The sequence below is a fragment of the Miscanthus floridulus genome, chromosome 6, assembly GCF_019320115.1.
Source record: "Miscanthus floridulus cultivar M001 chromosome 6, ASM1932011v1, whole genome shotgun sequence".
NCBI classification, from domain to species: domain Eukaryota; kingdom Viridiplantae; phylum Streptophyta; class Magnoliopsida; order Poales; family Poaceae; genus Miscanthus; species Miscanthus floridulus.
The window spans coordinates 88291482-88309438 of record NC_089585.1 but is presented as its reverse complement, the minus strand read 5'-3'; the positions used below and the strand labels follow the sequence as shown (position 1 = coordinate 88309438).

The 17957-nt window shown below is 50.5% G+C and overlaps 2 protein-coding genes across 2 annotated transcripts; both read right to left on the bottom strand.

Moving 5' to 3' along the window:
* Positions 1-533: 533 nt before the first annotated feature.
* Positions 534-2355, bottom strand: LOC136458558 (dihydroflavonol 4-reductase-like). Its single transcript, XM_066458504.1, has 4 exons — positions 2154-2355; positions 1879-2048; positions 1590-1784; positions 534-1455 (listed from the first exon to the last, which is right to left on the bottom strand). Exons 1-4 carry the CDS (start codon positions 2308-2310, stop codon positions 886-888), a joined length of 1092 nt encoding a protein of 363 aa, XP_066314601.1. The 5' UTR covers positions 2311-2355; the 3' UTR covers positions 534-885.
* Positions 2356-10649: 8294 nt separating this feature from the next.
* On the bottom strand, positions 10650-13343 carry LOC136460796 (SNF1-related protein kinase regulatory subunit gamma-1-like). Its single transcript, XM_066460364.1, has 7 exons — positions 13073-13343; positions 12781-12950; positions 12482-12571; positions 12150-12311; positions 11958-12040; positions 11385-11573; positions 10650-11301 (listed from the first exon to the last, which is right to left on the bottom strand). Exons 1-7 carry the CDS (start codon positions 13224-13226, stop codon positions 10650-10652), a joined length of 1500 nt encoding a protein of 499 aa, XP_066316461.1. The 5' UTR covers positions 13227-13343.
* Positions 13344-17957: the final 4614 nt, after the last annotated feature.

Genomic DNA, 17957 nt, shown 5'->3' with positions numbered 1-17957 from the left:
GCTCGAACCCTGCGCACAGAGCCGATGCGGCACGCACTCCCAGCCGCCGCCCATGCCGCAACCAAATCCACAGCCACAACCCCTGCAAGCGACCAAATCCACAGCCACACCCAAACCCACGGCCACTACCGAGTTCACACTGCCAAAATCCCGTGCCGCTAACAAATCCAAACAAATAGTAGGAAGCAAATAACGAAGATTCACTAGGAGTAGGAAGCAAAAGCAACGTACCTCGCCAAACCCTAAATCGCCAGTCACCGCGGTGGGGAACCGGGAGTCGCCAGGAGGAAGACGACATGAAATGCGAATGGGGAAAGGGGGGAACGGACACACAACTCTGGGCGCGACTCCCAAAAATCAAACAGTGGTGACGACATTCAGACCCCACATGACGGAGACCAAGAACAGATGGACGAGAGACAAATCGCCAGCTGCAGACAGCCAGATCGGACGCTCCAGCACGTGACATGTGACAAATCGGACCGCCAGAAAAACGGTTGCCAGAGGAGGCCACAGAACAACCGGGTGTCACGTAGCAAATCTGTTTACGAACAGATGTGTTTTGAGTTGTTGCAAAAACAATATTACATCAGAGCCTCTACAGATAGCTTATTTGTAGGATCTCTCTACTGTAGGGGCAAGCCGCAAGCTGTAGTAAAATGCTGAGTAACATCTGTTTCGGTATAAAACAACACGTGACCAGAAAAAGAAACAGGAATTTGAACATCAAATTGGCCCGCCACCGGATTTGCTTCGTTCGTTGAGGGAATGTTTGTTTGGAACGTAGAAATTCCCGCATTACCAGCGGCGCTCAAAGGGATAGATAGCTGAAAGCATCGACGTGGACCCGCAATTTTTTTCTTAAAAAACCAGCGCTTGTCTTGTCTAAGCGCCAATCGTCACATCCGTCTCGCCGGGCGCGCGCACTGAGGCAGAGCCCTCCGCTCCGGCCGTGGCGAGGGGGATGAGGCCCTTCTCCCGGCACGTCCGGATGGCGGCGTCGAACATGTCCTCCACCGTGTACTTGAAAGTGAACCCATGGTCTAGGAGCTTCTTGGACGAGAAGTGCACGGGCTGGAGGTCGTCCTCGATCCCGGGGAACCTCTCCGGGATGTCGTACTCGGGGTACCTATCCCTGAGCATGGCGGCGAGGCCGTGGATGGTGGCGTCGGCCGAGGAGCAGACGTAGCGTCCGGCGGCGGGCGGGTGCTCGAAGAGGAAGAGATGGGCGTCGCAAAGGTCGTCGAGGTGGACGAACTGCACCTGCTTCAGGATCGAGTAGTGGGGCTCGTTCCCCGTGACGAGCGCCAGCGCGGTGACGAGGCTGGGCGGCATGCCGGCGCTGAGGAACGGGCCGACCACGAGCGTCGGGATGATGCTGATGAAGTCCAGGCCGTGCTCCGCCGCGTACGCCATGGCCGCCTTCTCCGCCAGGGATTTGGACACGAAGTACATCTGCCGGGTGGTCCGGGGGCGGACATGCATAAAACGTTGCTGTCAGCGCGGTCGCCATGGATGGCCGACGAAAACGAAATCCAGTTGAATTGCGCGCGCCGCAGCGTAGAGCAGAGGAAGTCGCTACTACGTACCCATCCGGTCATCTTGACGCGACGGCAGAAATCGACGTCGCTCCAGTTGTCCTGGTCGTAGACGGGCCTCTGCCGCTCCTCGATGTTGACCGTCCCGGCGGAGGAAGTGAAGACGATGCGGCGCACGGTGCCGGCCTCCCTGCAGGCTCGCATGATGCTCATCATCCCTTCCACCGTCGGCTTGATCACCTCGTTCTGCAACGGCAACCAAAGGTAGTATGTGCGAATGCTGCAATGACGTTGACTCGTGCAGAAATTGACCGGCCACGAAGTGCACACGCTTATTTACCTCAGGGTCTTTGGACTCGAAGTCCATGGGCGTGGCGACGTGGAAGACGCCGGTGCAGCCCCTGATGGGGTCGTCGAAGCTGCCTTCCTCCGCCAGGTCGGCTTTCCATAGGGACAGGCGCTCCGTTGCTCCGGGAAGGTCCAGCAACGGCTTCGCCTTCTCAACGTTCGCTGGAGGACACGGACACGACACGGAGCGAATCAAAGTTTGGCTGCTGCTACGCATGGAATTGGACGCACTGCGACGTCGACGCAGGACGAGACAATGCAACTCACCGGGATCGCGCACCGTCGCCCGGACGGTGTAGCCGGCCTGGAGAAGCTTCATGACGAGCCAGGAGCCCAGGAAGCCCGACGCCCCCGTGACCACCACCGGCCCTTTCACGCTCGCGCCTCCCTCCGTCGCCTCCCGCGGTGCCGCCACCTCCCCCATGTCCTTCGTTTTTCTCTGAGCTTGCAGAGGCCTGAGCTGACTTGCTTCTTGAGCTGCTGCTCCAGTAGGCCCGTTTTGTTGACTATATATATATAAGTATAATATAACGACGTAACAGCGCGAGTGTGTTAGACTGTTAGGTGGCGGTGCGGCACGGCCAGCGACCCGCGCCAGCGAGCGCATCCTCCGTTCAACGCCCACACTGCCACGCTGCACACCTACCTGCATATCTGCGCGGGTTTTGACACACCGGTACGTGGGAAGCTGGAAGAACCTACTGATAGCAGCCGAGTAGTTGGGGAGGGGAATCGCAAAGTAGTAGAGCACAAGAAAAAGGCAGGATAGTTTCAGAGTTCTGCTTTTAGAAAAAAAAAATAACAGAATTTGATTCTTACATACCCTCTCTTGCCTCTCTGTTCTCTCATTAAAAGAATCTCAAATACACTGCGTATTTGTCTGTTTATTATGTAGCCATCAATTTTTATACTACCTAAATCCCAGCTCTCAAATTCAGTTTAATAGCACAAGTGGAGCCCACATGTCATCCTCTTCCTCTCCTTTTGCTTTTGCAATCGAGGAACTCGGCTAATGCCGTCGCGGGGAGGTGTGGGGGTACGGCCCCTGGTATCCACAAGACAAGACATGGACCGCACCATCAGAGGTGGCCCAGCCCACAAGATCAAGGCGTGCACAGCGCTGCTTGGCATACACCGCAAGATATTGTATAGTACCAAATAGGCTACTTTCCTTGTAACCCTGCTCCTCCAGACTATATAAGGAGAGGCAGGGGTCCCCTAGCGGACAAGATACATCACGATCGATACATCTCAATGCAATACATCAGAACACAGGATGTAGGTAATACGTCATACTGACGGCCGAACCTGTCTAAATCTTATGTCTTGTTGCTTGTATTACCATCTCGCTCCTGATCTCGCTCACCTCTACGACAAATCTACTATCGTAGGATACCCCTCGGTGGACTGCCGAGCATCTTTTGTCGACAGTTGGCGTGCCAGGTAGGGGTGTGCGCTTGATCCATGGCGAGCCAGATGGACCTTAAATCAACAGCGCGTTCTCGTCATCAATCTCGTGGAGATCCATGCCGGTCCACGACGACGATTCATCGCTGGCTACATCAACCCCCGCGACAGCAGATCCGATCTCGGAACCACCTCCGAGGTCACCTTCATCAACAACTCGCCGCCCGCTTCCTCGCTACCAGAGGAGGCAGATCAACAACGACGATCTGATCGTATCCATCGATCGGGTCGGTCTAAAGCTCGCCGATTGCCTCTCCATCGTCGAATCGGCTCTGGACACTCTGGTTCAGCACCGACCACCCTTCTATCCAGATCTATCGGAGGCTGCTCGGAAAACTCCAGGGGTTATGGCCCTACCCTTCGGGTTCACCAACGTCGCCGCCGCTTACAAACATGCCCTAAGGGGCAGATTTGCTGACCAGGTTGGAGACGTCCATCCTCTCACCGACCAGATAACGCCATACGTCGCCGACCAGACTTTCTGTCTAAAGCTAAGTCACGCTTTAATATTCTTCTAAATATTCTCCAATCTCCGTATATCGTCATGATGTTTCTCCGAACTGTTTTCTCCATATTTGCTCTCCAAACGATTTTCTGAACCCCTGAACAGTCACGTTGATGCTCGGACGCCAGAGACGGCCCTGTCTCCGACTCCTCCCTACACGTGCACGAGTGTCTACCCTCTACGTTATGGGTGGTCGGCAGCGGCTCCTTAGCGACGCTTGTTCCTCCTACACGTGCACGGGCTCCGCGCTTGACGTTATGGACTATGGGCTAGCTAGGGCTGGAGACTCAGCTACACACTAACTGTTCGGGCGGTTTATATTAAATACATCTTCACACCAACTGATCGCCGAGCTACATATGCTATTTCATCACCATTGCTGATTTTTCTCCGGAGTTCATATATTTTTACATCATGTACTACCCATTCTACATGTTTGTATTGCAGGATCATCGTCCAGGTGATCGGACCACCTGTTGCTCGGACTTCTCCACCGATTAACTGGTCAGACCGCTAGGTTCATGGACTTCATCGCCGACCAGTTGATCGGACTGTTCGCCGGTCGCTTCTAGTCAATGCTCACTTCGCCGCTGACCAGTTGACCAGACTGTTCGTCGCTCGTGCTTCATCGCTAGCTACGTCGGGGACTCCTCGGCGCTCGGTTTCTTCGTGCTCGAGGACTAAGTGGGCACACTTCACCGCACGGACGTCGCCAGCTACGTCGGTGCTCGGACCTCGCCAGATTCATCGGGAACTCCTCGGTGCTCGAACATTGCCAGCTACACCGGGGACTCCTCGGTGCTCGAACATCACCAGCGACGCCGGGGACTCCTCGCTCCTTGGTGCTCGGATATCGCCAGCGAGGCCGAGGACTCCTCGCTCCTCGGTGCTCGGTCATTGCCAGCGACGCCGGGGACTCCTCGCTCCTCGGTGCTCGGTCATCGCCAGCGACGCCGGGGACTCCTCGCTCCTCGGTGCTCGGTCATCGCCAGCGACGCCGGGGACTCGTCGCTCCTCGGTGCTCGGTCATCGCCAGCGACGCCGGGGACTCCTCGCTCCTCGATGCTAGGTCATCGCCAGCGACGTCGGGGACTCCTCGCTCCTCGGTGCTCGGACATCGCCAGCGGCGTCGGGGACTCCTCGCTCCTCGGTGCTCGGTTATCGCCAGCGACGCCGGGGACTCCTCGGTGCTTGGACATCGCCAGCGACGCTGGGGACTCCTCGTTCCTCGGTGCTCGGACATCGCCAGTGACGCCGGGGACTCCTCGCTCCTCGGTGCTCGGACATCGCCTACGACGCCGAGGACTCCTCCCTCCTTGGTGCTCGGACATCACCGCCTACGCTAGGGACTCCTCGGTGCTCGGTCACCGCCAGCGACGCCTTGGACTCCTCACTCCTCAGTGCTCGGTCATCGCCAGCGACGTCGGGGACTCCTCGCTCCTCGGTGCTCGGTCATCGCCAGCGACGTCGGGAACTCCTCGCTCCTCGGTGCTCGGTTATCGCCAGCGAAGCCATGGACTCCTCGGTGCTCCTTTGGTGGTCGGATCTTGCTACGTCTCATCGGTGTGCTATCAAGCTGCTCCATACTGTTCGGATCAGGGTGCTGATCTTGGGCAGCACGTCTGGGGTCTTGATACGTGTATGTCGGACGACGTCGGCAAAGCTTTTAGGCTTCTTTTTCTTTGACCCTGCTACAAGATTCATTCTTCATCTTCCAGCAGGCTCGGGGACTAAGTGGGCACACTTCACCTTGCGGTGAATGTGCTTATTCTCATCTTGAGGCTACGCCCGGGGACTGGCTGCCTGCTCGGCTGGTCTTCTACTTTCTGACCCTGGCACCACGTGACTACGTCACCTACTGTCAGGCTTGGGGACTAGCTGTGGGGGTACAGCCCTCGATATCCACAAGACAAGACATGGGCCGCACCATCAGAGGTGGCTCAGCCCATAAGATCAAGACGTGCACAGCGCTGCTCGGCGTGCACCGCAAGATATTGTATAGTACCAAATAGGCTACTTTCCTTGTAACCCTGCTTCTCTAGACTATATAAGGAGAGGCAGGGGTCCCCTAGCGGACAAGATACATCACGATCGATACATCTCAATGCAATACATCAGAACACAGGATGTAGGTATTTCGTCATACTGACGGCCGAACCTATCTAAATCTTGTGTCTTGGTGCTTGTATTACTATCTCGCTCCTGATCTCGCTCACCTCTACGACAAATCTACCATTGTGGGATACCCCTCGGTGGACTGCCAAGCATCTTTTATTGACAGGAGGGATGGGGCCATCGCGGGGAGGGGATGAGGGAGCCACCGGTGAGGGCCGTCTCCTGGTGGGGAGCGGTGGTGGGGAGCACCCGGGTCAGGCATGATGACCAGGAAACACGTAGCTTCAAGATGCGGCCGTGGAATGGCTACCGGCTTCAGGGACGACGGAGAGGTGATCCACCGGTGTCGGGAGGGGCGCCGCCCACAGAAGGAGGAGGTGCGGCAGTGAGGGCCTCCCACAGGGAGGAGCTCTGCCAGTGTCGGGAGGGGCTCCGCCGATGTCTGGGAGGTGCTCCGCCGACGTCGGGAGGGGCACAGGGGCGGGAAATCGCAGGCAGGGAGGAGACGTTTTTTAGCCTTCACTACCTAAATATAGGATAGGTAGTGGATTTAGGTAGCCTGCTGGAGATGATTAAAGGTCACAGAGGCTCTGCCTCAATCATGCGCGTGCAAGCGCCTACCCGTGTATCCACTCGTTCCCAGCGTGGCGCTTATTGGGCTTCTTGGGCTTGGAACTCCTCACGGGCTCGGCAATAGGCGAGGCCATTGCTTTCATTGTTGGACCGTCCACAGTGGAGTTGCTAACACCCTCCCCCCTGAAACGCTACTTGCTCCCAATTAGTGGCACAGGAAAACTCCTGACGCAACGCTTCAAATCTTCCAAGTAGCGTGGGAGCGGGGTAGGTTGTTCCGGTTGATCAAGATTTGCTGCACACGATGAGGACCGTGCGCCATGGTCCGTGTCTGGAGAACCTACTCAGGAGACAGCTTCATAGCGAAATCATATGGCAATACAGGTGTTACCTGATTCCCATCACCAATAACACGCTTCAGCTGGGATACATGAAACACTGGGTGGATAGATGAATGATCTGGTAGCTCCAATTTGTATGCAACGGAATTGACCCAGGCAAGCACGTGAAACGGTTCAAAGAAGCAATATGCCAACTTTTGATGAGCACGAGGCGCAAGTGAAGATTGCACATAGGGCTACAACTTAAGGAACACCAGATCGCCCACCTAGAATGTGTATTCGGAGCGATGTTGATCCGCCTGTGTCTTCATATGATTTTTAGCCCGATGGAGGTGGTGTTGCAATAATTGATCCATCCAGTGTCGATCAGTAGCCCAACCCGCGGCCTTTGGAACAGAAGCAGATGCAGAATTTAGTGCCAAGAGACGAGGAGCATAGCTATATAGGGCTTCAAACGGAAACGGCCATAACTGAATGGAAACAAGTGTTATACTAGAATTCTGCCGAAGGCACCCAACTATCCCATTTAGATGGATAAGCGTGAACATAGCATCGCGAGTAACTCTCTAGGCACTAATTAATCCTTTCCATCTTACCACCCGATTGGGAGTGATATGCAAAATATTGTTTGATAGATAAAGTTGAATTTGAGTCAAGGCCTTACGATCTTTTCTCTTCTCCTCATCCGTCCAAGACTTGGAATCTTTGTTACTGAATTTATCAAGAGCATCATCGACTTTAGCCTGTGTAAGAATAGCCCTCATCTTGGCTTGCCATAGACAAACCTTGTGTCGTGATCCAGTGGTGAAAGACCATACTTCACCGGCATGATGAAGAAATAATAGCAATGACCAGAAGAAAATATAATCGAAAATATAATCTGCAGAAATATTATATGTAACCCTAGCAGAACTCTGCAGCCTGGTACACAACCTGTGTACGTTCAGCAGTTCTGATAGTCTTCACGTGTGCAGGTAGCAAATTTCACCTTTTCTTCACAACCACAAGCAAATGCAGCGGCAGCAGATGGATTGACTCGGCCTTACTTTCTACCCCTAAAGTTTATTCCCTATTACATCGAATGTTTGATACATATATGAAGTATTAAATATAGACTAAAAAATAATTAATTACACAGATTGCGACTAATTTGCTAGACGAATTTTTTAAGCTTAATTAGTTCATGATTTGACAATATGGTGCTTAAGTAAACATATGCTAATGACAGATTAATTAGGCTTAATAAATTCATCTCGCGGATTACTGAGGACTTCTGTAATTTATTTTATTATTACTATCTGAACACTCATATGTGATACGCCGATGTGACATCCCTAAATTTTACTCCATGAATTTAAACACCACCTGACAAGCCACCAAACGATCTCGAAAGCCACCGAGACGAACTTGACGACTTCCAGTAGTGACGCGACGGCGGCGGGATGGACAGGAAATAACACCCTAATAATTTTTTAGTCTTACTTATAGTCTTATGTACTATAGCCCTAGATATCACTTGTTAGCAAATAATACAGACAAAGATCGAACACGAGCCACGATTTTTACGTGAAAACCCCTTATGGAGAAAAAACCATGGGCACCAACCGGCGATCTTCACTATACGAGGAGAGTTTACAAAACACAGGGAATATAATTAGTCGTCTCCGTACTCTTGCCGCGTGGCTTACAAAATGTATTTATAGGGCAGATGGACGGCAATGCAATATGAAAACAATCCGCTAATTAAGATAACTCGAACTGCGGGCCTTCCAGACGTCCCCACAAGACTCACGTTAGAATTCCGATCATACCCCCAACACGCCAAGCATCGAACACCTGGGTGGTGTGTTCCAAAGCCTGGATACATGAGGCGGTGGCATCGGTGGAGTCCTTGGATTCGTGTTCCAACTCGGCAAAGCGCAAATCCCACTTGTGCTCGTGCTCCGTGAAGCGTTTGTTGAGCCAAAAATTCTCTGGTCAGGGCGTCCGATTGTTCGGACGGTCGTGTTCATGGGCCGCGGCACTAGTCCAACGGCACCTCTAACCTTATCCTGCTGCATCCATTATCCAAACGGAAGAATAAGGTTTTCTCCACCACACGCAACCGAGGCCGAGGGGCGGTAGCTCGCCGCGGCGGTGCCGATATGCCATTCCCCATCCTGACGGCCGCCGCAGCACCCCGCCCCATTCCAACTGCGGTCGTGGTGGCCATTCCTCTCCCGACGGTAGTGCTCCTCTCCTTCCCCTCCGGTGACGTTTCCTCCTCACCTATGGATTCTGCCGCGATTCCCTTTCTTCCTCCTTAATGGTGGCGGTGGAAGCAAGCCGCCCCCCCCCTCTCCCACCGATGGTGGCGGCGGCGGGCACCCTCCTACCGCGCGGATCTAGATCCAATTCTCATGGCGCCTCAAGGGGCCTGTGGCGGGGCGCAGAGCACAACTGTGATGCGTGACAGCATCGCGTCCGCTCTGGCCGGTCGCTCCGCGCCACCGGCGAGCTCTACACCGATGAACTTCAAATGCCGACGAGCCTCCATTTCTCCCAAGCAGTGAAGAGATGTTGCACTAAAAGTGCATGTTGCAAGTGTACATTTCAAATGTCTCAGATGTTTCATAGGTATGTTGCAATTGTTTCATGCGGATGTAGCAAAAACAGATCGAGATGTTGCATATGTTGCAATAGTTGTACATGTATGTTGTAAGCTTTTATTCCATATGTTTTATCTGTTTTTTCAAACATATGCTGCAAGTGTTTTATCTAGATGTTGTGTATTTGTAATGTTTTTTCAAGTGTTTTCCAGGTACTTTTGCAAGTATTTCAGAAGCATGTTTCAAGCGTTTCATCTAACTTCAGACGTATGTTGCAAATGTTGCATCTTGATGTTTCAAAAGTAGATCGGGTGTTGCATATAGGGACACGCGTGGAAAGCGGGAGGGGGCACCAGCGGTCCCAGCGCGCAGTCTGGCGGCGCGGGCGTCGTCCGAGCAGCGCGGGAGATATCGGGGGGCACGCTGGCGGAGACGTGTTGGCGCGAGCGAGTGCGGCGCGCAGGAGACGGAGTGTAGCACGAGCATCCGGACGCGGGCATCCATCTTCACGTCCGGGCGCTAGCACTTCCGTTGTTGAGCTCGTCAAGGATGAGCTTTGTGTTTGGGTTCATGGCACCGCGACGACGATGAAGATGGGTATGGTGGTAATGATCGGCGACGGTGGCATGATCCAGACCGGCAACCACCACAAATCGATCCAAACTGCAGCTCACAGTTTAGAACGAGTTAGACCAACCCGATCTTTTGACGGATTGGTGTAAGAGGTTGGCACGACCGGAAGGCCGCAGGAATCGATCGTATCTGATACCACTTTATATCAGCGGAGTAGTTGGGCAGGAGAATTGGAAAGGAGTAGTAGAGCACAAGAAAGAGGCATTATAGTCTCAGAGGTATGGTTTTAGGAGAATAACATAATTTGATTCTTACATTGCCACCCTCTCTCGCTTCTATGTTCTCTCTTTAAAGGTTACAGAGACATGCACGCGCCTACCTGTGTCTCCATTCGTTCCTAGCGTGGCGTTACTGGGCTTCTTGGGCCTGGAACTCCTCACGGGCTTGGCGACAGGCGAGGCCGTTGCTTCCATTGTCGTACCATCTACAGTAGAGTTGCTAACACGTACATTTCGTTCCTTTCGTCCATTCCTGCAGAACTTACAGATCATGCTGCAAACAAAGGCTTAAATTGTGTTGGCAAAGGCTTAAATTGGGTTGCCTAGTAGGGATTGATCGTAACCGCAGCAGATAAACTTGGGCCGTCCACAGGAGCATCCAACAAATTTAAAAACCTCAAATCACACTGTACTAACATGTGAGACCCGTTTGTCACAGGAAGAATAAATAAAGAAGGGCCAGATACAGATCCCACGGCACAAGATCTCAACCAATTCAGATCCAGCGGCCACAAATTCGCTATAGCATATCTGTTTCCCCTATCTTCCTCACTGCAACAAATAAAAGCCTCTCTACATTCGGACTGTTTTAAACTGGAGTTCTGAATCATCTGCCCATTCTCAACGCGGCAGCCAGCCTGCTCAAGCGCAGCCAAGAAGAATGTGCCCCCGTCAATCCTCGAGTCCATGCACGGCGGGGAGAACACGGAGATGATGTCCCTTGTCGTCACCACCCCTTCGACGTGCCCGTGCTCGTCGACGATGAAGCTGCAGCTGCTCCTTGAAGTCGTCAGTTTCTCCATCGCTTGCTTCAGGGTGTCGGATTTCAGGTTGGTGGCTGGTTGGCCCACCATACTTGGCTGCCGGTTTCTGAGGGCGAGGATGTTTTGACCAGGTGCAGATGAATTTTCAGCAGTGCTGCATTTGCTGTCGGCCTTGTTATTCAGGTTGATGAATTCTTCCAAAGTAGTAGTCCTATGAATCAGAAAATGTGTTGAAGGGGAATTCTTAATTATTTCGAAAAACTAAGATGGCAAAAAGGAGATGACAGTACTTACGTTCTCTTGCTGAAAAGGGAGCTATCATCCAGAAATAGGTAGAGATCACTGCATTGTATTGATCCAATTAGACAGCTGGTTTTCCTGTCGATAACTGCGAGCCCCATTTTTTCCTTTGAGAGAATATGCAGCCCACCAGCAAGAGTTTGATCTGAGTACACCAAAACAGGCTTCCTCACATATGCAAACCTGCCGACAAGTCAAATGCGTCATTTTAGATTTACAGAATTTAAGTTCGCGGTGGTACCATATACATGCTGAGCACCATTCAGGTATGGGCTCGCTCATGCGCTTGACTAGTTCGGATTTAGCTCCACACAAGGGTATTTCTTTTATAGCATACTCCACGAAAAAGAAATTAACGAAACCTATGGAGCATTTGACATTTTGACCTGTTCGGACTACAAAGCATACCTCATACATACAGTTTACTTCCTTTATATGTTGCTTCCTTTTCATGATGCATACAAGATATTCTAAATAGTACAGTAGTAGTTAGGCATACAACTGTATCGTGGTAACTATTTTCATCTAACTGCACTAAACTACTTTTTATTCAGGCTCAGGGCTTACCTAAATTCAGAAAGCTGCTTGTCTGCAATTTTATCAAGCCACTCAAGGCCACTTGACTGGAGAAGCAGCTCCATCACTGCATTCTAGTGCAACGCATCGGTCATTAGCATCACGATTGAGTTCTGTATCCAGAATCACTCAGCATAAAAAGAGCACTGACAGTAACAGAACACCAAGGAAGGCAGCAATTACCTGCGTGACAAATCCAATAACACTTGAGTTCATCGACTCAACAACAGGTGCCACGTTAAGCCTGTGGTGTTTCGAAAAGAGAAGCATCGCGTGGAAGAGCGTGTCGTGGGTTCGAACAGGGAAGAAGGGTTCCCATAGGAACAGCTTTGCTAACCAGGCGATCTGTTTAGTTCATCAGAGTAACGGCCGCAACATTAAAAAATACAAAAATCACCATTTTTATCCCTAGCATTCGTCCTATTTCGCTAAGAGAAAGATATTCAGAATATATATGTTCCATCCATTCCAGTGTACAAACATAAGTGAAGGGTGACATTTGATATGTGGAGTACCTTCGTTTCTGCAATCTGATGATGCTGTTTCAAACTAGAGAGGAAATCAGAAGTACTGTCTGTTGGTTCACTGTCCACTTTGCCAAGTTCCTATGAATGAACGAACAACGCAGCAGATGAATTTGTCACGATCAGATGCCAACCAAAGGTAATAATCGTTCATTCTTCATAAAACAGGCAACATAATCTATCTATCTATAATACGAATTTCAGAGCAACGTTTTGATCTCCGCCGGCAAACTGAAGAATTTAATTAGCAACTTCAAAAACATATACTCCTAGATCGTTAGGTGCGTTACCTCAAGCGCCCATAGGACTAGGCTCGAGAACTCAACGAAGCCAATATCGCGATCGACGTACTTGCCGAAGCTGCTCTGCACCACGTCGACGATCACCGCGCCCTCGGCGTTGCTGCTGTACATGGCGTCGAGGGCGCCCAGGACGGAGCCCTCGAGCTTGACCTCCACCGCTGCGCGCGTGCGTGCAGAACAAACACGAACGAGAGAGCTGCTTAGTGCTCGCGTATAGGAAATGGAATGGATCGTCCCGACGCCTACCGATACAGGAAGGGAGAGGAAGCAACTGTGATACCTGGGGAGGCAGTGGGTTGGAGCGCGCCCGGGACGGAGGAGACGGGGATGTGGTCCAGGAACGACTTGAGCGCTTCGCTCCAGTACTCCCCTGCTGTCGCCTCCGCCCCGCTGCCGCGGCTTGCGGTGGCTTTGCTCGCTGCTTCTCTCGCCATCTCCCCAGCGATCTCTGCGCCCCCGACTCTTGTTGCGGTTTTGCGACGTGCGACGGACAGTTAGTTCTCTGTGAGTCTTTCGGCCTGCTGCTCTCTCAGCGTCCTTCTGCACTTTCGCGAGAGGTTGCCGGGACACGTCTGCGGGTGCGCCTGGACAGATGGCGCGGTCTGGGAACTACCAGGATACGTGTTCCGTTTGGATTTGCCCAGTGATTGTGATTGTGCTACGGTTTAGATCCCTCCGTCCCAAAACACACCAGGCAGCTTTTGGTTCGAAGATAGTACTAGTAAGTTTGGATGCGATGCGGCGAGGTGATTTATGCTCTGGAGACATGTTGCCTGTTGGCTGCGGCTTTCTGCAGCTACCTACAGCTATTCATCCCGTGTCAAGCACTGTGGTATGGACTAGAAGCTTTGCAGCTGCAGCAACTTAAATTTACAGCAAACAGGCTTTAGCCATTAAAGTTAGGTGTTTACCAGCGAAGCAAACGAGCATGAACCGGACAGGGAGACACGGGGGCTCCTTGGCGCGCCGCCGCCGAGCGTCCTCCCTCCTCTCTCTCTCTCTCTCCTTGCCGTCGCCGGAGCGGGTGCCTGGAGGCGCAGGCCCGTGAGGAAGGCGGCGGCAGGGCACTCTTCGCCCGGGCGACGCGGGCGGTCGTGCGGGCGGCCGTCGTGTTCCCATCCCCGGCGTGGTGGAGGCTGCCCCGGTGCTCCGACGACCGGATTTGCCGTCCCCATGGGCAGATCCGTTGTTCCTGAGTCCGGGTCGGCGGAGGCGGCCAGCCGGGGCGAGGCGGCCTGTTGAGCGGCGGTGGCGGCGGGGTCCGGCTGCGGTGGGGCACCGTTGGGCTGGATCCGGCGCCTCCTTGAGTGGATCCGGCGGCCTCCCGGGTGGATCTGCGCAGGGCTGGTGTGGCAGAACCTCCTAAGGAATTGGGCCCACATGCACCTGTCGTTGTCTTAACAGACCTCGGATAGCGTACATGAGTTCCCAACAACTCAACAGGTCTGTCGGGTGTCCTCGGGAAACCCGAATCATCCACGATTCTCTTTTCAAACAGGATCCCAATCACAGTCATTGCAGATTATAACAGTTTATTCAAATATATACCAGAGTAAAAGATAGCGGAAGTCTTAAGATAACATAATTACAAACCAGTTGTTTTCAAACTTACAATACCATAAGTGTTATACAACCATAGTAGCGGGATAATATTACATTAACTTTATTTATCAAACAAACTAGTGCCTTGTCCAAAGGCCATTCATCACTCCTCATCGTCATTGACTTCAAACACAGACATGCAGCAGGGACCAAAACAAGCCTGCGCATGCGACTCACCTGCAACAAGGGTTAACAAACCCTGAGTACAAAGGTACTCAACAAGACTAACCCGACGTAACGGGGTGTAAGACTGTAGAAATGCAGGGGTTTGGGACAAGGTAAGGGTGTAGCAAGATTCAAAAGTTCTTTGCCAAAAGCTTACTATCCTTCATTCTATTTTCAAGTTTACCACTAAGTTCTCTTAGTTCATTATCTGAACTAATTATACATTTCTCATATTCCATTCCTTCTCATTCCATTCTTTTTCTCATATTTTAGTAATTCACCAGTACTACATTGCTTCTGTAATGAATCGAGTCTCCATATCCGTGGAGCACCGGCAATTCGAATTGATTCAAGTCCCAGCTGGGGATTCCTCATCACACGACATATGTAGAACTTAATCTTGCATACATCAACCTCGCTACCGGATCCTCCTATACTAAGCCGTCTCCACGCCACCCGAGAGCACAAGCACACCTCAAATCCGGCCACATTCCAGCCACGAGGGTACACGCTACTCCCGCCATCTCTCCACTCCCAGTGCGCGGGCATTCGTCTTAGTATCGGATTAGCCGAAGTAGGCTTACCGGAGTATGTGACTAGTACTACAAAGTGTCTCGTTCAGAAGATCCACAATGAGTGGCCTTTAAGCGACATAGTCGGCAACATTACCCAACGTTCAAGATAAGTCACCCGACTAGTCTCTAGTTCATTCTACATTCTTTCTTTCTTTGGCCAGTATGCCATCGTTGATTGTATCAAAACTTTTGCTTTGAAAGCCTATCATAGAGCATACTAAGCATTCTACGACTTTGTAAATAAAAACATCTTCAAGGATGGTAAACAATTATCAAGGTAGGTAATGCATCAAGTAGGTAACATTTGAATTAAACAACTTAATGCAATAAATAACATAGGTGATAACTTTTCAAAGTAAACAAGGTAAGGGCTTAATGCATAAACCGGGGCTTGCCTTCGTTGACGATTTCTGGTTCCGGATTAGTACCACAATTATCAAATCCCGTGACAACCGGGGATTCTTCCAGAACTTGCTCAACTAGAATCGTTTCGTTCTCGGGTTCTACACGAAATGATAACATATGCTTTAACATGATGATAATGTAAACATGATGCTTTCACGGTACATGAAATGTAAAAATACCCGCAAACGATTTGATTTCGCGGTACAGTTGCAAGCCAACAAAACCAACCTGCAACACTATTATTAAGAACCACATATGTGACTTGACCTAATGGATCTTGGAATCCTACTAGTCACAAAACATGACCAAAACAAGATCCAACACTAATCAAACACTTAGGGTTTGCTTTTCTCTATTTTTGAATTAATTTGGAATTAAGCCCAAAAATAAACTTATTCCAAATGACCTGAAAATTTTATGTAAGTTTCCTTATGACAAATTAGTGTACCAAAACAAATTTCATAATTTTTGGAATTATATAGTGACCTACAAAAATCATGGAAATTGCCTTTTTCAATTAATGGACCTGAATATTTGAATCATTCAAAATTTATCTAAATTTCAAAGTTTCAAATTTTTATATCATACTAGAACATGTACAGAAGCTACACAAAAATTTTCAGAATTTTTGGAATGTGTAAATAAATTCCTACAAAATTGCCAAATCTCTGCACTATTCAAAATCAGAAAATAATCAAGGCTCACTGTTCTTCTTCCTCAGCATCACTGACAGCCTGACCCCACGCGTCAGCGACAGTGGGCAAGGCACGGCGGCGCGGCCAGCTCCGGCCTAGCAAAACGCGCCGGTGGTGACTCCCCGGCGACACGAACTGCTCCTACATGATCTACACCAAGTCGCGCACCTATCCCAAGCCTCAAAATAGAAAAGGACACACCGGAAGGAACCCGACGCCGACCATGGCGGCTCGGACCCGACGGTGATCGATGTTACTAGGGCTACGGTGCAGTAGAGTCAAAGGAAGAGTGAGCAACACGCTCAGGAGCTCACAGCGATCACGGTGATGTGCTTGGTGCAGTCGGAGACGGCCTGGAGTAGCCTGGCCACGGTGAAGGCAGTTGCGGCGGAGCTCTGACCGGTCACGGGGAAGACGGGTTGCGCCGGGCGATTCCGGCCAACACCAGCGACGAGAGCAAGTCGAGGTGGAGCACAAGACCAAAGCGCTCGCGTTGACGTAGCTAGGAACGACAGACGCGGCTTGACGAGACCTACGGCGAGCGGCGGAGCTACGCGGTGGCGAAGCAGAGCAGAGGGGAAAAACGATGACGACGGCGGCGACGGTGGCTATTTATAGCAAGCTTGAGGGCGTACGGTGTCGCCAACGCACGGCGGACTTGCCACGGTGACAACGGCGTGTCACTGCGCGCGAAAGCGGTGAAAAACCGATCGGCGGTGAACACCGCGTGGCGCCGGCGGCAAGCAGTGAGGTGGAGGTGAAATTTTTTGAAAAATTTACAGAACTGCCACTGCATTCATATCTCAAATTACTCAGAAATTTTCTAAAGAAGTTGAAAATCTCCAAAAATGAAAGTTGCTCAACTTTTCAAGTACTACAACTTTGGTTTAAGAAACATTTTCAAATTCTGCCTCCATTTTGAATTTCACATTTGGGGTACATTTAAAGATTTGAATCATTCCAAAATTACTCCAAATTTTGTATGTAAACTTGAAAAACTTTGAATACCAAAGTTGACCCATATAAAATAATCTCCAACTTTGCTTTTTGCCTCAACCCCAAATTCCTCATGGATTTTGAATTAGTTAAAAGGGGCAAAAAGGACTTTTATAATTTGAATGTGAATTCAAATTTGATTTGTCTTCCTTTTACTTAGATTTTGATTTTTGACCAGTAACATGGCCCATTAGGGTTATTTGAGTCAAAGGACATATGACCTCACATGATCACATGAAATTTAACCCCTGTGGTCATGATCTGTATTTTGGGTTTTTGAAACACATCACATGAAATAACAACATTATGAAATAAACCTTATTTAGTGAATGCATTCAAAACTTTATACTATATGAATGCTTTGCAATGCACATGATGACATGTCAAATTTTAGTATTAGGTCAAACACCAGAGGTGTTACAACCCTTCCCCCTTAAAGAAATCTCGTCCCGAGATTTAAAACTTAAGGCTAAGTAATGGAAAAGGAAATGTGTCAAGCTAACACATTACATAACTTTATTCAAAAGCTAGTGAGGGGGTTTTCCATTCTGTTATAACAAGACAAGTTACAATATAGACAAGGTATTGCAACTAGATAGAAGCGAAGAAGTCAGGAAAGTTCTCTTCTAAGTAATCCTCGGACTCCCAAGTAGCTTCATCTTCCGTGTGTTGATTCCATTGTACTTTGTAGAACTTGATCGTACGTCTCCGAGTGACTCGATCTTTC